Source organism: Aythya ferina (assembly GCF_964211825.1).
Source record: "Aythya ferina genome assembly, chromosome: 15".
NCBI lineage: Eukaryota > Metazoa > Chordata > Aves > Anseriformes > Anatidae > Aythya > Aythya ferina.
In genome coordinates this window covers 16516924-16537127 of record NC_140314.1, presented here as the reverse complement: position 1 = coordinate 16537127, position 20204 = coordinate 16516924, and the positions used below count along the sequence as shown (strand labels likewise).

The following is a 20204-nucleotide window of genomic DNA, read 5'->3' as shown; positions in this document are numbered from 1 at the left end:
CTTTGTAATATTCAAGTAGTCTATGAGCAGGCAGTAGTAACAATCGTTTGAAAACAAAAACAAAAACAAAAACAAACTCCTCATGACTGCTAAAATTTGTTGGTTGAGTGCCTTGTGCCAAAAAAATCTAGTCAATGGATGGTGTTTGGAACCATTCAAGTCTCTGAATTTTCTGTACTTATTCCACGTACAATTTTTTTAATCAATTGAGTTACTTGTTATCCTTATGACCTTTAAATGAACCAGTACTTTCTATTAATCTCTGCTTTCCTGCAGAAATATTTTTGTGTTCTGTTGAATGTTCAGTTTGGGACAGATACCTCAGTTCCTCCAACCATTCCTATGGGAGAAAACTGCCCCTAACAACTTTCACATCTATGAATGTTCTTGAAAAGTGAGACTACGCAAACCAAAACTCCATTTGTAAACCACCCTGATACTCCACCATGATCTTCCTCTTCAATCCCCTTGTCATACCCCAGAATTAGGATCTGAGGTTCCAGAATTCTCACCACAGTTGAATTTCCAAAACCACCAACTGCATGACCAGCATCATTTTTTTACAGATCTTGAAATTGGCAGTGATCTTTGATTTTTTTTTCTCTCCCGTTTTATTGGTTGGAAAACTTGAAACATATATTAGGAGTTACTGAAAGCCATCTCACTACTTCAGGAATTAATTATCTGACCATTTTATTAAAGTTAATAGCAAGTGACATCTATATCGGTGGAATCTCTGGACATTAGCTTAAGAGCAGGGTTAGCCTCAGTGCCACATCCTAAACACAAAAAACGAGACAGCAAACATAGACTAAGAACCATGACTGGTATACAGTGCAATTTTGGTGCATGGGTCAATTAATATGTGTAAGGTATTAGTAAAGTAATAATTTAAATGGTAAAGCTGTGAAAAGGGAAAATGAGAAAAGTACAACATCCGTTAGCTAGATGAACAGAGAAAAACAAAGTTCATTCCTTTATGCTTTGTCAAAATATGCATAATTAAAATGGAGCACTTAATTGTAGTTCTGTAACATGAAAATATTGTTGTAGCCATAATTTCACAGTCAGGGTTTGATGGAATTGAAAACATTCCCACTTTTTGTGTAAGCCTATTTGTATTCTCTTTCCAAACTGGCACTGGATCCTCAGAATTCTTAATGCCCTGAGACTAAACTTTAAGAAGAGGACTAGTGCATACATAGCCCAAAGGAAGCAGCAGCTGTATAAATATTAGCTCTCTCTTGCAGCACGGGGTACATAAATTGCTCTTCTAACTTTGACAATAAAAACAGAGTTCATTTTACCATGTAATTCATGGGTGACTGCTTTTATCAATACTCAATTGCATTTCCTTATTAGCCAATAGTTCCTCTAAGTTGAACAGCATTCTAAAATTTATTTCTTAAAGAAACATTTTACCTTGATCTTAAAGTGTTTCATGGTACCTAATGAGAGATCTTGAAAAGCCACATATATAATTTTCAGGTCTGTTAGCAAGTGTTTGTGTGAGACTGTCTGAAACCTGAGTGTGCCCTGAGCTGTTGCTAATCCCTTTGAGATACTTCCTGGCTTGTTTGTCTGTGCTGATGCAATACTGATCGAGAGGGTGAAATTGTAGAATAAAATCTATATGCCCTCAGGCAATTGGTTTGTAGTTTTAAATTGTAGGAATAAACTGTGCTTAGGATTCTAGGTGTGAGAGCTCCAGAATCACTCTTCATATAAAGTGGTGAAACTGCTTAGCCCCTGGGAAGATAGAAGAACTGTTCTTCCCCCTGAATCACAGAGGTGGAAGGAAAGCTAGTCCTCACCCTTTCCCTCCCTGGGCACCAGCCTCCTGCAGTCACCCTCCAGAGCAGTGTTAGGCTCTGTGTCAAGTACTGAAAATGGGCCTTTTGCCTGTGCGGACCCACCATGTCTCAACTGAGATGAAGGTTGGAAATGAATTTCAACAAAGATACTGTTTTATTTTGATCATTAAGTACCAGTAGGTCTGCCTAGAGTTTGGTTTCTCTAGGGAGATGCTGGCAGATGGGGAGTATCTTCCAGTAGCTCTCTGCTCCAGATGCTGTGGTCCTGCCATATTGCAATGCACAGGAGAAAGTCGTATTGAGTGGCCAATCTGAGCTGTTTTTAATTTGGATGTAGATGTTTCTGTGTCGTTCAACCAGTGTGAAGATAATTTCTGTTATAATAGAGCTGGCAATTAACTCCAGGCATTATTTGCCTGGAATAAATTTGAGGCAGCCTATACAGTTTTTTTCTTTTGTACCTACAGTCGCCCTGATAGATATTACTTCCTTAATTGACATCTTCATGGATACCCATTTTGAGGCCTGAAAGACTTTACTTTTCCCTTTTCTCTCTAGTTTCAAAGGCCACATGATTATTCACCTCCTTTTCGATTTGGAACGGTCCCAAATGGAAGCACAGAGAGGAATATCAGAAACAACTACCCTGATATGCACCTTTACATGACAAAGTATAATCAGAAAGGAGTTGAAGATGCCTTGGTCAGCTTGAAAACTGGGTAAGCTTCTTCTATGGGTTTTAAAGAATACTATACACTTTGCAGAAACTGAGAAAAATTGATCTGTACTTACTGTGATACTTACTGAGCAGTGGTCTCAGGCATGGCGTGTAGTCCATGGAGCTTTGTTTTGCTTTGTTTTTTAAACTTCTTTGTACTGATATCAGAAAAGAAATTGAGCGCCTGTGATTTGTATGACTGTTTTAAAATTGTATGGAAGCTTCAATGCCCAATGTATGATAGATGCACAGGACAGAATTGCTATTCCAATTTTACGAGAAGGGATACAATTGCACCTGGATTTGGGTGTGGGCTCAACACGGATCATGATTTGTACAGTCCCTGCTTATCATTGGAGGACTCTCTCATAGCAATGTGTTTTCAAAAGGTGCATTTTTGACAAGGCTTGTTTGTCTGGGCAGCGTGCACTACCTAAGATTTCTTTTCACCTTCCCATCCTTTTGACATGCTTTTAGGTGCACTCTTAGATTTTCTTCCCCCTTATAATTAGCATGGCCTCTTGCTGTCAGATCTAAAGTCTTGACTTTGACCTTAATAAAATCTGTTGAGATGAGGTATTCTAAAGCGTGTTACCTAATTCTGTTTCTGACAATCTTGGCAAATATTCTGGCAAATTTTGTCTTTCTTCCTTATGCTATGCAATTTAGACTTGGGTGCTATCCATCCTTTTCCCTCTCTGAACTGGCTCATTCTGCCTTGTTGGTCAAAATGACAGGTTTTTCATTTTAATTGTCAAAAAGTTTGAATATGACTCACAGTTTTCATCATTATATATCAGCATGATATACATGTATAATGGTTTTAATAATCTTTTCTAAACATACAGACTTGATAATAACATGTATTTCTGTTAAAATAGTGGATTACAGAATTTATCCAGATCAGTGTTTTTTGTTTTGTTTGTCATGTGTTGTTTTTGTTTTATTATTTATTTATTTATTTATTTATTTATTTTAAGTGAGAAGACTAAATTACCAATAGCAGATTAAGTACATCAGCCCCAGTGGCTGTTTGATGGTACAGTTATTACTTACAATGAGAACAGGATATGTCATCTTATACTAAATTAGCTGTTACTTTTAGTCCATAGTGTGGGAACTGCCTGTCCTTTAAATTTTTGCTCTCCTTCCTCCAGATGTGTAGGGGATTGTAACATATTTCTTCTGTGAAAAAAACTGAACTTCTCCAAACTTTTTCATAGTATCCAGGTTCCCTTCCTTAAAAAGTTGTCCTTTGTATAGTTTTGTTTGCCACTGTCTCCATGTACTCCCTGCATTGCCATTTCTAAAGGTGTTCTGAAACGGCATTTCTCAAGCAGGCTTTGTCCCATCCTAAGATAGACATGTAACATAAGGTGAGTTGGACCTCTCCCAAGGTCTTCCAAACTGGGGGCAGAATTACTGCTCCTGCCAGCCTGTGCAAGTTGTATTTCCTGGGAGACAGCTAAATTGTGCATTGTAGATACTCAGCTGAATTATTTTCCTGCTGTGAATTTTTGAACAGGTAGCTATCCTTAATTTCAGCCATTTCTAGGGCTTGTTTGGGTTTATTTAGGGGATATATATTCTTTGTACTTTTCATCTGCTATTTGTGCTACTGGAGACCCTGAAAAAAGAGTGTTAGATTTAAAATAAGGCCAATTGTCAGACACTTTATCATGAAAAGGAGTGAGCTGCCTGGCTGCAAGGGAGTTCAGGACATTCACTAAAACTCAGGCTGGCTGCTCTTGTGCCAGCTCTTCCAGCTGCTCTTCCTTAAATGTTTTAGTCCTTTGACAGCAATAAACCATTCATTTGTAAATAGATGTTTGTTTCCACTGGAGTTTCCTCTTCTAAGTGATTTCCCAGTGTGAATACTCTTAAGTGTCTACCTTGCTCCTCTTGACTGACATTTCTCTAGCAAATGGTACAAATAAGCTGCCATGTGTGGTGTTTTCTGCATCAGTGTAACTGCTACATACTGCTGCACTCCTTAGTATTTTGTCCCATAGCACCTACAAGATTAAGCAGCATGCCATCAGCTGCTGAAATTTTCTATGATACAATTGTCATGTTGAGTTTGCTTAGATCACATTTTTGGACATTCCAGCAGAAAAGTAGTGTCAAATGGGCTTATGTATTTTCTCCCTGTACTTTCTGCCAAGCAAAAACTGTGCAAAGCCCTAATCTCTGTGGTAATTGTGGGTAATAAGCTCAGTTACGGATCAGGCAGCATGACTGTATCTTCTTTTTGACTCAGAGTAGTTTCTCTCTAGAAAGATGATCTCATTTAGGTGACCAAACCAATCAGCCTGTGTCGTTGTCCATTGTCAATTGCACCTTTGTCCCACTCATCTTCTCCTTTTTGCAAAGACATTTGGTGAGGATGTGAGGCAGTTCCAGTGGCTGACACCTCAGGCATCTGTGAAGCTTAAAGTGTCCTGAACGAAGGAGATGAGCCTGTGTAATATGGGACTGTAATAATTTGCATTCTCAGTAGGAAAGACAATAAAAGCATGAACTGGTATTTGTCAGGGTATCACAATTGCCTGCCTCTTCTCTTTTTGTCCAGTCTTATATTCTTCAAAAACAGCATTTTTCACTTTTTCTACTTTTTTTTTTTTGTTGTTGTTGTTGTTCTCTTCCTCAGTATATATGTTTTCTCATCTGTGGCATCCTTCCGAACATCATCTTCCTTTCTCCATCATGATTTTTTTTGACGAGATTGCAGATTATTTTACACTTTCATATGAAGTTTGCCCTCTCGTCCTTCTCTAGAATAGATCAAGCTGTCACCTTCCCTACTTCACTGGAGCCCATGGGTTTGGATCCTTTGTGCCCCCTGGAGTCTATGTTGCTGCTGCTTTTTTGAGAATGACATATCATTCCTTCCACAATCTTTTTCTGCTTCCCAGCAAATATATAATTTCTACTTTCTTCTTCAGCATGTGTGTGTCCTGATTGCAACTATTTCATTTGTTTTCATCTGTATATCTTGTCAAAGTTATCCCTAGATTTTTTTTTTTCTTCTCATTTCATCATCGTCATCATTGGTAGCATATAGCAAACAATTTTTCTTACATATCAAGCAGCTTGCTGCTTCTGCACAGCTTTTTGAAGATGAACAACTTGAAAATTATAGACTCCTAGACTATAGACCTGGTAAGGACTTACAAAGATTGGCTGATGGATATTGCTGCTGCCAGTCAAAATAAACAGTGCCTGTGTTCCTCATGAAGAATTTTGATATAACCTGTATGTATTTTGCATATCACTTTAAAAACTACTTTTATTTAATTGAAGACATAAGATTTAGTCACATTTGACTCCTCATATACAGTGTTTGATTCCAGTTTTAGGGTGTAGCAAAAATACCAGCAATCAGGCAATACTTAGAGTTTGAAAAATACTGCCCATATGGCATCTGATCTAAATAAAATAAAGCTTTTAAGTGGTTGATTCTCACAGTTAGTATAGTTTTGCTATTTCTCAGACTCTTAAATTTCTAGATTAATTAAGGTGCTAACGGAGCCAACTAGGAAAGGTGCCCTCCTAGACCTGTTGCTAGAAAACAGAGAGGGTCTGGTGGGAGATGTGGTGATTGGTGGCCGCCTCGGTCATAGCGACCATGAAGTGGTTGAGTTCAAAATTTATGGTGACAGAAGGAAAAGTGCCACCAAAACCTCATCCCTAGATATGGGGAAAGCGGACTTCAGGCTGCTCAGGGAACTAGTCAGCAAGGTCCTATTGTATTGTATGCCATTGTTTTATGATCAGTTCATTGGAACAGGCTGCCCAGGGAAGTGGTGGAGTCACCATCCCTGGAAGTCTTCAAAAGACGCTTAGATGTACAGCTTAGGGATATGGTTTAGTGGAGGGCTGTTAGCGTTAGGTTGGAGGTTGGACTCGATGACCTTGAGGTCTCTTCCAACCTAGAAAATTCTGTGATTCTGTGATTCTGTCCCCTGGGAAACTGCTCTTGAAGGCCTCGATGTCCACCAGTGCTGGTCATTCTTTAAGCGATGCCTCCTAGAAGCACAAGATCAGGCAATTCCTAAATATCACAAGTCAGGCAGGCGGGGCAGGAGGCCGGCGTGGCTGACCAGGAATGTTCTAATGGAGATTAGGCGGAAACAGAGAGTGTTCCGCTACTGGAAGGAGGGCCAGGCGTCATGGAAAGAATACAGGGATGCTGTTCGTGTTTGTAGGGAGAAAGTTCGTGTGGCCAAAGCACAGCTAGAGTTGAAGCTGGCTGTGTCTGTGAGAGAAAATAAAAAGGATATGTAAATGGAAAAAGGAGAACTAAAGAATACATAGGGCCGCTCCTTGATAGGGAAGGTCTCCTCACAGACGATGACATAGGCAAAGCAGAGACGCTTAACGCCTTCTTTGCCTCTGTCTTCAATGCCGATGATGGGCTTCGGGACCCAGGGTGCCCTGAGCTGGAGGGCCGGGACGGTGGGGATGACAAACTCCCAACTGACCCTGAACGTGTGCGGGATTTGCTACTCCACCTGGATCCCTACAAGTCCATGGGTCCGGATGGGATTCATCCCCGGGTGCTGAAAGAGCTGGCGGATGTCATCGCGGAACCTCTTTCAATTATTTTTCAACGATCCTGGGAATTTGGAGAGGTCCCGGTAGACTGGAAGCTGGCAAATGTTGTGCCAATTTTCAAGAAGGGTCAGAAAGAAGACCCTAGCAATTACAGGCCTGTCAGTCTCACGTCAGTGCCTGGTAAAATCATGGAGAAGTTGGTTCTCGGACTTATTGAGGCGCACCTGGGGGACAAAGCAGTCATTGGTCCCAGCCAGCATGGGTTAGTGAAGGGTAGGTCCTGCCTAACTAACCTGATTTCCTTTTATGATAAGATCACCCGTATGGTGGACCAAGGGAAACCAGCTGATGTGACTTTTTTGGACTTCAGCAAGGCTTTTGACACGGTTTCCCATAGGATCCTACTGGACAAAATGTCCACCATACAGCTAAATAAAAACATCATACGATGGGTGAGCAATTGGCTAACAGGCAGGGCCCAAAGGGTTATGGTAAATGGGGCTGCGTCAGGCTGGCGGGCAGTCACCAGTGGGGTCCTTCAAGGCTCCATTTTAGGGCTGGTACTTTTCAATATTTTTATAAACCATCTGGATGTAGGAATAGAAGGTATTTTGAGCAAGTTTGCTGATGACACCAAACTTGGAGGAGTTGTGGACTCAAATGAGGGCGTAAAGGCCTTACAGAGGGATCTGGACAGGTTGGAGAGCTGGGCAATTACCAACCGCATGAAGTTCAATAAGAGCAAGTGCCGGGTCCTGCACCTGGTACGGGGAAACCCTGGCTGCATGTACAGACTGGGCGATGAGACGCTGGAGAGCAGCCTAGAAGAGAGGGACCTGGGGGTCGTGGTAGACAGCAAGTTGAATATGAGCCAGCAATGTGCCCTGGCAGCCAGGAGGGCCAACCATGTCCTGGGGTGCATCAAGCACGGCATTGCTAGTAGGTCAAGGGAGGTGATTGTCCCGCTCTACTCTGCGCTGGTGCGGCCTCACCTCGAGTACTGTGTGCAGTTCTGGGCACCACAGTATAAAAAGGACATGAAACTGTTGGAAAGTGTCCAGAGGAGGGCTACGAAGATGGTGAAAGGCCTGGAGGGGAAGACGTACGAAGAACGGCTGAGGTCACTGGGCCTGTTCAGCCTGGAGAAGAGGAGGCTGAGGGGAGACCTCATCACAGTCTACAACTTCCTCGTAAGGGGGTGTTGAGAGGCAGGAGACCTTTTCTCCATTAACACTAGTGACAGGACCCGCAGGAACGGGGTTAAGCTGAGGCAGGGGAAATTTAGGCTTGACATCAGGAGGGGGTTCTTCACAGAGAGGGTGGTTGCACACTGGAACAGGCTCCCCAGGGAAGTGGTCACTGCACCGAGCCTGTCTGAATTTAAGAAGAGATTGGACTGTGAACTTAGGCACATGGTCTGAACTTTTGGGTAGACCTGTGCGGTGTCAAGAGTTGGACTTGATGATCCTTAAGGGTCCCTTCCAACTCAGGATATTCTATGATTCTATGATTCTATGATTCTAATTAGTGTTAGTCTCTTGGGATGTGTTGGAAATATTTTCTTCTTTGAGACCATCATGTTTGATATGTAAGGTCATTTAATTTAACTGGATGGAGAAAGAAGGAAGGAGACAGGCATAATACTTCAGGTGCGCAGATTTCTGTAAGATATATATAAATTTTTGTCAGAGACATGCACGTCTCTATCTGTTTCGGGAAGAAAAAAAAAAAGGTTGTTTTCTTGCCTTTTCACAAGAAGTGAGCATTCAGCTGTCTGAGTTGAGTCACTGATATGGCCAGGAAAAATCCAGGGGCAGAAATATGAATAGGAATGTGTATGAAATGTGTATGGTTTAGGGGTTTGATAGGTTCTGTTGTTGGAGGATTGCAGTACATGCAGAGATGAGCATGTGCACATTATTGTGTCAAGGAAGCCTTGAATAAAACGCCAAGACCCTTCCTGTTTGCATCATTAACAGAGTAAATGCACAGTGTTTCAAAATCAGCTTACATGGAAAGCATCATTCTCAGAAAGAAATGACTGGGAAATACTGCAAACTCAAAGGGAAAGACGATTTGTGCTTTAGGCTGACATTGACGTTAAACCTTCTCCTGCAGGTGAAGTTCCTGGTTCATTGCAATGTACCTGTGAAGACTTGTTGCTATCAGTAGTGGAGGCAAATTTATCAGTTGTATTGGCTTTTTTCCTTTGTTTGATAAAAAATCAATCTTTGATTCTGACAACACTAAAAAATACTATCTGTAAAGTCTCAGTAATATCTACCTGTTGTCAATAGGGTCTCAGTCCTGTGAGGCAGAGATACATTTCTCAGAAAGCTGCCGAAACATTGTTTCAACAAAACAAAGAACATTTTGTATTCCCTTTATTAATTAAAACTAGCAATTTCCACCTATGCCTGTTGACAAGGAACAAAATTCATGTACCTTGTTATTGGAGTACTGCTTAATATTTTTTTTCAAAACAGTAAAATAAAAGATTCAACAACATACAGTATTGAAAGTAGTCACAGTTTTACAAGCTTGCCAAAAATGTACTGGTGTTTTTTTTCCAAACTTCATGCACGTAAGTGGGCAGCTGAACCAGATGTGCTACCTGTAGATCTCTCTAGACAGAAGTTCAGGAATTTTCCTCAGGTTTTTCTTCCTTTTCTTCAATGAAAACCGAAACAGCAGTTATTATCCAGATAGTGAAGAGTGCAAGAGACTATGTTAGCCAATGTCTTCTTCATGGGAGAAGTCCAGCTCTGTTAGAGTCATGGTGGCTTCTTCATCTTCTTCAGATACTTCTTAATAATACAAAGTTTTTAAAATGCACTAGAAGTATTTCTGTCCATGCTGTGTTTAATCAAACTATCCTTCCTGAATCCACTGCACAGGACAGACAACTAACATTTTATTTCTTGAAGAGAAAACAATTCTTTGAATTCATAACCAAGTTGTTTTTACAGTGGCTGTTTGGGTGTGTTTGTTTCCATTTGCCTTGCTGTATTTTTCCAACCTTTTCTAGACGAGGTTAAAGATAGATAATGCTGTCCTTTTCCAAGGCAAACAACCTTATTTGTTATAATGCTTTGGTGTGGGTTGTGTCAGCTTGGAGTTGTGTTTGCATGTAACATTTCTCCATGTATGATTGTTGTGCTGCCGTGTAAAAGTGTAAAGAGGAGAACATTCAACAGCAATATATTGGAAGTGCATTGAATGTTCTCACCCTTGCCCTAGCACAGCTGCAGTGGTGTATTGTCTGGAATTTAACTGCTAATGGCTGAAATGAGAAAAATTCTTTGGGATATTCTTTTCCAACTATACAAATAAGATAGGAAGCTTTCACTTGCCTATTCCTCGTCACTGATGAATCCATCTTTTTTTTTTATTATTATTATTATTTACTTCCTTAATTTTGCCGGATAGGGAGAACACAGGCTAGCATCACAGCGTGTATCTTTTTTTTTGTGAAAAGAGATGGCCTATTTAGTTGATGCTGTTTTCTGGCAGCATATTGATGTGAGGACTTTATTTCAGTTTCATTGCAAAAAGCTGTCAATAGAGCTTGTTTCAAGGAAACTGCGGAAATGAATCCCTTGTGTTCCACGGGCAAGCAATCCCTTGCTATACACCTGCAGATCCCTTTGCTACCATGAACGTTTTTCAGTTTTTATTTGCAGCCACAGCTGTGACTATAAACTCAAGGATTTGATGCTGAAGTTTACTTGGGATTCCATCTGCCTTCCTGTTAATGACTGCAATATTTGGTAGTTTATGCACATCAAGGTCAGTGTCTTATTCCCTCCTTGTCTGTGGCATACTGGCAGAAATATGAAGCTGCTTTAAATGAATGCCATGGTGACAGCCTTTCTGCCAGACACTGGACAGGTATGGCCTCGCATGCAGTGGTTTATCAAATTTGAACTGTCCTAAGAATATGTTATTGACCTGCAGATGTGGCCTGAGCTGTTAGTTGCTTTGATAGGAAGAGGTGACCAATCTACTCCTCAACATTTTTAATGACAGATAATTGTGCTAGACAAAACACCTGGAAGAGGCTAACTGAACTGTGTGGAAGTTATTCTCTCTGCCCCACAGACACACACTCTCCCACCTGAAAACAATAAAAAGTTTTAATTATTTTAAAGCATGCAATCGTACTGAACAGAGAAAGTGCAAGAGAAAACCCCAGAAGGCTCTGATGCCCTTTTAACCCTCAGTCCCTAAGCTTATTGACCTGAATTGGATATTTGTTGTGTTAACAATGCTTATAATCATGTCCAATTCACAGCTTTGCACATCCCATTATTTGTTGAGCAGATATAGACTGGTCAGAGGCTGTGCTGGCAGCTTCTGCAGTGTGTTACAGGCACAACCAGGAGGCAAACATCTCCATTTCTGTCAGGTGGAACACAATTCAGATTATGCCCGGCAGGTCCTTCTGTTCATTAGGTCTGTCAATTAACATGGTAGTGTGCCTAAAATAAAAACACAACAACAACAACAAAAGAAGCTTGTCTTTTGGACAGCCAGCTGACTTCTTCGCTTGGATGCAAACCCATTTTTACAATTGCTCTCAATTTATTCTTTAGAAAAAATTCATCAAAATTTTCATCAAAGGAAAAGTTTCTAGTTTTTATTCTTTCTGAAGTTCATACCTTTTCACCTAAAATGAGGAGTAAAACTATGACATAAATTGCCTGTTTGAGAGAAAAATTATATCTTTAAATTTTACATAAAAAGCACAAGATCTTCATCATTCTTGTGGGCAGATAATAACAGCTTGTAACTGGAACTCAAAGAAGCATTCAGCTGACATAAATTTTTAAACTTTTAATCTAGTGGCTCAATATTTTCTGACTGTTTCTGATTGACAACACCTTCCAATATTTGTAATTGAGACTATTCACCCTTTTCTTAGACTTCTAATATTACAACTCATATAGCAATAGTTTTAGCAAATTTTGGAAAAACTACCTAAAGTGGTTGGCTTTGAGGGAAGAAGGGAAAGGTGAGTGGACAGCATGAGATATCTGTAGTCTGTAATCATTTATTGCTTGCAACCCTCCTGGGTGCCTGTTACGATACATGAAGGGAGACGTCTTTACCAGACGCACAAGTTTATGCAAATGAATATTAAAATAATATATGAAACCCTTAGTATTCAGCTCTCTTTCTAAGAATGATGTTTTCATGCCTTTTTATGGCCTACTCATGAAGTCTGCTTGGGTTTTGCAAAGCTTTCTAAAATCTTTGAAAACAGGATTAAAAAATGCAGTACATCATCTGAAATAACCAGTATTCAGATGGGCGATCCTTGCTCCAATCACATTTTTAAGATACCACTGAAACTACAATCTGAAGTTTAAGTATGTGCTGATGTTAATGAAGAGGGAGTGTGGTTCTCCCTCAAAGTGTCTCCTTCTCCTTTCAAAGTGTCTTTCAAGGACTTAAAGTCTTAGAGATTAGCCATTTGGGATACTCAGAATTCACTGGTTTAAATTACTGTAACTGAAACTTGTTTATTTGGAAAAATATATTCATTGATCTGCTCTTATTACAACAACAACAAAAATATAAATATTTTTATTTTAGGAATTAGCTCTTTAGCCTTTTTTTTTATTTATTTTAAGCAATATATTGAGTGATGAATCTAATTTGTATCTCTCAATGTTATTTCATTAAGGAGAAAATCACTGTCCATATTTTCATCAGATCTATAAGATATTCCTTAAAGAGACTTTTGTCAGTCCCTGAATGACCAAATTATTGTGCCAGGTGATCATGCCTTTAAAGGCGTGATAAAACCAAAATGTGAATGTCTAGAAGAAGATGGGAAATTAATATCTCAGATAATTCTCTGTCAATGGTACGTATATCTAATAGTAAGGAATATACAATAGCTTAGAGGACCGATATAACTAGCTTCTGGATAGCTCTATTCTCATAAAAAGCCACACACTAGACCGTTTTATTATAACTTTTTGACATTTTTGGAAAAGAAGCATGCATTTCAGCAGCTTGTCTGAAAAACAAAATAATAATAAAAAAAAGGCAGTAGATTGTGAGACAGAAACATGGGAACTCCTTCTAAGAAAAAACAACATGAACTGAACTTTAATTTTCTCAGTCAAATAAAACACAAAACCAAGATAGACTACATCTGAAGTGCAGGCAATGTTTGCCTTAAATAATATACAGAGTGTCATGTGTTATGCCTTCATACGTTCTGCTTTGTAGCTAGACTAGAAGTAGAGGTGAAAAATACTTTCAGAAATTATAATTCTGTAGAAGCCTTTAGTGGCAACAAGTTAAAATAATCACAACTGTTGACCATTTTAGATGTTTTTATTTAAGTGAAAGTGAACATTGGACTGTCCTTCTCTTGCTCTCCGCTTTTTGTTCTCTCTCGTCTCTTTCTTTCCTCCTTCCTGTTTGGCACCAGATTTTTCAAGTTCAGTGGTGACTGACATTATGCTGAAATTTCTGAGTTAAACTGGCATAGTTCTGGAGATCAGGTGTCGAGAATACCAATATTAAAACAAGCTCAGAAAGAAACTGAAAAAATTGGTGGAAGGTGAATTATCTGGCAGCTGTTAAACATGTTGGGGGATTTAATACAATCTCTAGCTCATAAAATCTCCATTCATCTGAAGCCAAGAAGATACGCAGGGAAAATGGCATCCACATGTCTTGTTTCTTTTATTCCTTCTGAAACATTTATAGTTTGCTTATGTCAGAGATATTGGGACTTAAATCTAAGCCAGTGAAGATCTACTGCCTATGTATAAGTATTCCTAACTGTAGATATGTCTGGGCAAGTCAAAGTCAAACTGGGCAAAGTTGCAAGTCAAACAGCCCTGAGTAAAGATCCATAACTACCTGGGAGAGCAAGATGTTTGCTATGTTCCAGAATGTCTATTTATCCCTACCAATTTTGTCAGTAAGTACTAAATTATTGTACAAATACAAATACGTTCTCCTTAAAACCATCTGAAGAAGCTAATAATGTGAATAATGATCTCCTTCCTGACATTCTGTAAAAAAACTCTCTGCTAAACAGTTTTCTCTCCTGGTTGGCTAGGGTCAGTCAACTTCTGAAATCAATAACTTCATTTAGTTTGGCATTCGATGGCTGGGGTAGTTTAATTTCAATTTACATTATGCTGCTTTCTTTTGGACTTCATTCTAATATCAATTTCAGTATTCATTCTAATATTTTTTTTTTGCTATTACAGTGGGTGAAAAGATTCTGAAGTGAACTTATAACCATAGACACTGAAAATAGGAATTGGAAAGCCAGTTTGCAACTGGGCAACTTCTATTTGTGCTGAAAGACTGTGGAGATATGAAGACATTTAAGATTGCTCTTCCATAGGCATGTTTTTCTTGGTGGTGGTAGTGTGTTTTTTTTTTTTCTCCTGGGGATCTGTTCACTCAAGGATCAATTCTGATCAATTCTAATAGCTTAAAAGAAACTTGTGCCTGAATCAGCATAGCTTCCTGCTTCTTGCTGGTGTTACTGCTGAAGTGAGCTGAGTACAGGGTTTGTACTACAAAGTCCCACCAAGCTGGTAGCATGGTGATAAGGACATCCTGTGGTATCTCCATTCACAGCAGGATTTTCTGGCATCAGTTTTTCTCATGTTTTATCCCTATTTCCCCATCACTTTCCAGTCTTTCAGGAAATACAGTGCTTCTTACATCCTTGTATTTCTTCCATGTATTGAAAAGTCTAAATAAATAATGAACTGTGTAGGACTTTATGTGCTGTTCCAGGGGACTCTGGGGTGAGGTTGTTTTTTACAGGTTTTGATGAAAAGGAAAATAACAATTTAGGTGCTTATTGGGATCTGACAAAGCAGTCACTGAAATGTCTGGGGAGGATCATACCTCAATAGTTTCAAATAATCTATAAACAGGAGCAGACATCATCATGTCCAGTAAAGCTGGGCCACATTATCAGGGCTTTCTTCATGGCCATTCAGATAAATGTTCTGTTGAGCTTATCCAGAACAAGTTGCCTCCAGGAAAAAAATGGCTTGTAGTGTGCTCTTCTGGTATATTTTTAAAAAGATTATTCATTTTGTCAACGTTACCATCACCATCATCATCATTATTATTATTTTACATAATGTAGTTATCAGCCTAGTGTCTTTAAATATTAAAAAGAACCTGGAGATAAAATGAGCAGGTGAAGGTAACTATATCCCATCTAACTGCTCTTCTTTTGAGAGGAAGCTATTCTAACTTTTAATGCTCATTTGATTTGGGGAGCAGATCAGCAGAGCAGGTGCTTGGTGAAATGTGCTGATTTCATCCTTCATTATGCTATTGTAACTGGGACAAAACCTTTAATCTAAAAATATATCCCCCCTACTTGACTTTTCAAATTTTGTGTTTTGATAAACTGATGCTTTAGAAGTACTTCATTGCTTGGCTTCTGCAACCCGAAATGGGACACTATTCCACTGCTAAAATTAACATAAAGGCATGCAACATTTTCCATCATTTTGTCACTAAGGCAAATATTATAGGGACTGGGAAGGAGGGTGCATGGAGGGGTGGGGATTGTGAACTCCTGTGAGTGAGAGGCTGAATATGTGCACTCAGGTAATTATGGGCAAGTCAGGCAGGAACTCCTCCAGCAGCCTGAGATGGCCCTGACAGGTGAGGTGAGCCTCTACAATCTCTCAGGTTTTGCAGGATGGTAATAATGTTTGTCAGATCTTTGTGCCTTTCAAGTTTTGCGCCTGCATTTTCTGTGTGAAGATTGAAGCGAGGACAAGTTTGAGTTGGGAGAGAACTTGGAAGGGGAGAGATCCACTCCCTGCTAATGAGTTCATCATTTAGGTGGGTTGAACTTTGCTAACCTGTGTTGTGGCACAGGGGTGGTCATTAAGTTAGCCCCTAATGAATTGGTAATGTCACGGAATGTCAAGGAATCCACCCAGTATATGTTAATTAAGTTAATTTAAGATTTGTGTGGACCTACTTGGATATATTCAAGAATCACTGTAGTGAAGTGCCATCAGATAGCCTGGAGTAAGGCAAAGAGAACTGGGGTTGTTTGGCCTGGTGAGCCTAAGTGTCATGCTAGCGTGCTTTTATTGAAGCCTCGTGTTTAGAGCAGTGTTCCTTTGCTTTGATTGCTGCATCACTCTCTAGTGACCTTTTGGCATTAGACTCCTGGACACATTTTTAGAGAGGCACAGATGAGGTTGTGTCTCTCACTGTGCACTCTTGTCATGCTTTCTTTTATCTCTTTGGTGGATGTGACAAAAACAAAACAACAACATAAACAACAAAACAAATCTGTAAATCCATCATATATTGCAACCAGGAAGTGCATGTTTGATTTAAAAGGCACTCTTCATCAAGAATAATGTAGAAAAATCATTGAGATAGAGCTGTTTACAGCAAAATGCAGTGCAAGCAAATCTCTGTGATGGTGCAATTAGTAAATTCTATGCATTCTTGTTTTGTGTAAGTCAAATCTGTGTTAGTAACAAATACACAGCTTTTGTGTGATCATGAAATAACATATTTGGGGTGTCAGAAAACATAAAGAAATGTAAGAAAAGGAACTGATTCCGAAGCTAATGTGGATCTGACAGATGAGCACTGTTCATCATCGAGTGTTGCCCACTTTAGCGAGAAATTAATTCTGCGGTATATATTGAATGATTGGATTTACTGCTCTAGTTGAAAACTGGAAGGTGACTTCAGTCATAATCCAGTTTCTCTGATCCTGAATGGAAACACAATATTATTTGTTCCATATGGCTCAGTGACTGAAGATAAAGAAGAATAATGGGAATAAACAGAACTGCATAAAAGCATCCCTCTCATTTTCTGAATTCTTCACTACAGGCTGTAGTAGGACACAAAGTAATTGGAAGAAGTTGATTTCCTGTGAGCAGATAGTCATTTTTGATTATTCCCTCTTCTTTCCATCACAACAAACAAAATTCCTGAATGATCATGTGGCTGGTTAAGGAAGAAAAGAAACATTTTCCAAATGCACTATCCTTTTGTTTTTTGAGGAAGAAACCATGACTAATAAAGAAGCATTTTCCAAATCCTGCTTTTCAATTTCCATTATGCAAATTTTGTTAAAAGTATGTGCTAATTCTGAAGATAAGGAAAATCACTTTTACATTGGGGAAGTGTTTTAATCTTTTCAGAAATTACTCTTCTGTACCTTTTCCTCATCTAAATTTAATTTTCTTTAAACAGGATATTTTTATTTATTTTTTTTTTTTTGGTCTGTATATTGCAGCACATAGAGAATGATTTTTCAACTCTTATATTTCATGCAGTCCTATAAATGTTTGTGTACAAGACTTTCCACATGTGTTTTTCACAGATCACCCACTTCAAATTATTGCATTCAGTAATGTTTTTGGTTATTTTAGAACTATTCCAAATCATAATTTTATAACACCCGCTGTTTGTCTATGCTGTATGAGCTAAAATTCTCCCCACCACCCATTCCTCTCTATTTGCTAGTTAATGAAGGACACTTGCCATGTAGATGCTCTTACACAAATGTTTCAGGATGTGTATTTTCTCTCCTACCTGGGATTATTGCAGTAGTTCAGAGAAAGTTTACAAACCTGCCAGTTGCTCAGATGAGTCATAGTACTGTAATCCTGTTCCTCTACATTCGTTGAAAATTCCTGGCATGTTTGGCCAGTATCTGGTATCTATAAATCTTGGTTCTTGCTGCATTCCAGTTTCTATAGCTCTCTTCTATCTTTCTTGTAATTCTTGGCAGTTTATTTAAACCTACACAATGTGACAAAGCTTTTCACCCCCTGAAGTGGCTGAACTGAAGCAGCAGGTTTAATTGATTCATCTTTATGAGACTAAGGTTTGCAAGAGGCTGTGAGCCTTTCTTGATGTGGGTTGCTGTACTCTAGGCATGTAAGCTGTTACTCAGAAGCTATGTGACTTAGAAGAGTGATTGACACTCAAGCCATCTGAAAGTTTCTCAGCTTTCAACTGCATTTTGCTGCCACAAGAGTGAGGATGCTGAGGCTTTCCAGTGCTTGTGAGGAAGGGAAAGGGTCAAATTTTTGGACTTGCCTAGATTTGGCTCTCTCAGTTTTCATAAACTCTTCTTGAGGAATGTTTAAAGTTGTTTGAAAGTTCTTGAAAATTCAGTGTGTCAGAAAATCCACCTTCTAATGATGGAAGATTTGTTTGCCTAATATCTGAGAGTTTCATGTATGGCTTATTCCCTACCCATGCTCCAGGGGTACATCACATTCCGAAGCTTTGCTTTGCAAGGAAAAGTGCTTCTGTAATCAGCACATGGTGAGGAGATAATTAAGCCTTGAGAGGTTATAGGATTTATATTGGAATAGGAGAAAATATACTCTGAATATGAGCTTGTATTTGTAGAAAGCAAGTTTTTTTCAGGGCAATCAGCGTTTTGATTTACAGTTCAGTCATTGGGCAGCAGTGCAGAACCCTTCAGCCCTCAGCCTCTGTCAGGAAAGCACCTCATGTTTATAAATTGGTTTGCGTAATAAGATTTGTTGTGACCTTCTAGACATAGTAGTGAGAGAAAGCTCCTCAAAGTAAAGCTGCCTGTGATTTCAGAACCTCCGTTCCTTGCTGTGCACCCACTGCATCTGACTGACGCCAAGCTCTACTGGGAAGCTGGGGAGGGTCCACAGTGAGTGAGTGAAACTATGACTGTGCCTTGACTTTCTTCCCAAGGTGCTGGTAGAGTGCAGAACAGCTGAGACAAGCTGCATATAGAATGTGATTTCTAAGGTAGCACAAGGCTTTTGCCCTGAAGTCTTTAGCAAAGACACCTCTTTCCTCTGTAGTTCTGACTGAGTCTCTTTTGACAGAAGAAGAGCTGACTCTATATTTTCATCATGTTTACCAGCATGCATTTTACATGCTTACACTGAAAAGGAAATAAAAAAATAAAACCACACAATAAACCCCAAAATAAAGAGATGAGAACCTCCAGAGTGTATTTTAATTTAGTTCGGCTTATTGCAGCAGTGACGGCACCCACCAGGAGGAGTGCCACCTTCCAGTACTTTGCCTGATCCAAAGGCATCCACCCAGCAGGGAAGTATCCTTCCTTCCCCACAGATAACTGCAGAGGGCTGAAAGCATGAGATTGGAGTATATTGATTATGGTACTTGCCTGCCATAGGTCAGAAATGTTACAAATATCTTGAGAGTATGGCAAACAGTTTTTCTTCTTTCTTTCCCTTGTGTGCCTGCCCAAAGAACTGTCTGGCCTTGTGTTGAGGAGACCTCTGCCCCAGCAGGCCAGCTGGGCCCAGTTTAGCTCCCCTCAGTGCTAGGAAGCCATACCTCATTTCCAGACTGAAGTTGTGACATGACACCTTCCAGATGTTTAACAATTGTTTTCTCCATATCAATTAATTAATTTAAAGGAAGGAGACAGTAAGATATATTTAGAGTCAATGGAGCTAAACTGACTTTTAAACTGAGGATTGCACCAACAGAGTTTTAGGGAAGAGTAGAAAACAAAATGTTGGCCCAGCTATTTCTTCTAATGATTGCATGAGCCATTTGCAGTTTCTCTAAAGTAACTACTTCACTAAATTCTGGTTTGATGACTTGGATGGTGACTATTGGAGGAAATATCCTTGAAGGGACACAATAAAGTGCAGTAAGAAGTGAGAGAAACTCTTAACTTTCTCATAACAGCAGACAGTATCCAACAACCTCACTCTCCTCTGGTATTTCCTTGGTTTAACATGAGATGGATAGGGCATTTTCCTCAGTGCCAAAGTTGCTATTTGATCTAGAGTTCTGTAAAAGTTAGGATTCTGTATGAATCTGTTGATTAAATATTTAAGAACAAACATCAGATTATGTTGTGCATGAAAGATTGTTTTCCTCTGTCAATAGCCAAAATCTGATAAGCCTAGGTATTGCTCTGTTCTGCAGCTATGAATGAAAAGCTTTATCAATAAAAACTTAAGATAGTGGCAAGTGTGACTCCAAAACTTCAACAGCAACTGAGTTCACTACTGGGACATACTACACGCGTACAGAACTGAAGTTGATGCCCTCATACCTGTTTGTGCCACAGTGAATTTATTTTTACA

The 20204-nt window shown here is 39.4% G+C and overlaps 1 protein-coding gene across 3 annotated transcripts in view; it reads left to right on the top strand.

The window, feature by feature from the left end:
* GRIN2A (glutamate ionotropic receptor NMDA type subunit 2A) overlaps positions 1-20204 on the top strand; it is a 197004-nt gene that overhangs the window by 147256 nt on the left and 29544 nt on the right. For all 3 annotated transcript variants that reach the window (XM_084536885.1, XM_084536884.1, XM_084536883.1), the window contains exon 11: positions 2373-2533. In XM_084536885.1, the coding sequence (XP_084393011.1) occupies positions 2373-2533 (161 nt within the window). The remainder of the gene's footprint in view (positions 1-2372; positions 2534-20204) is intronic.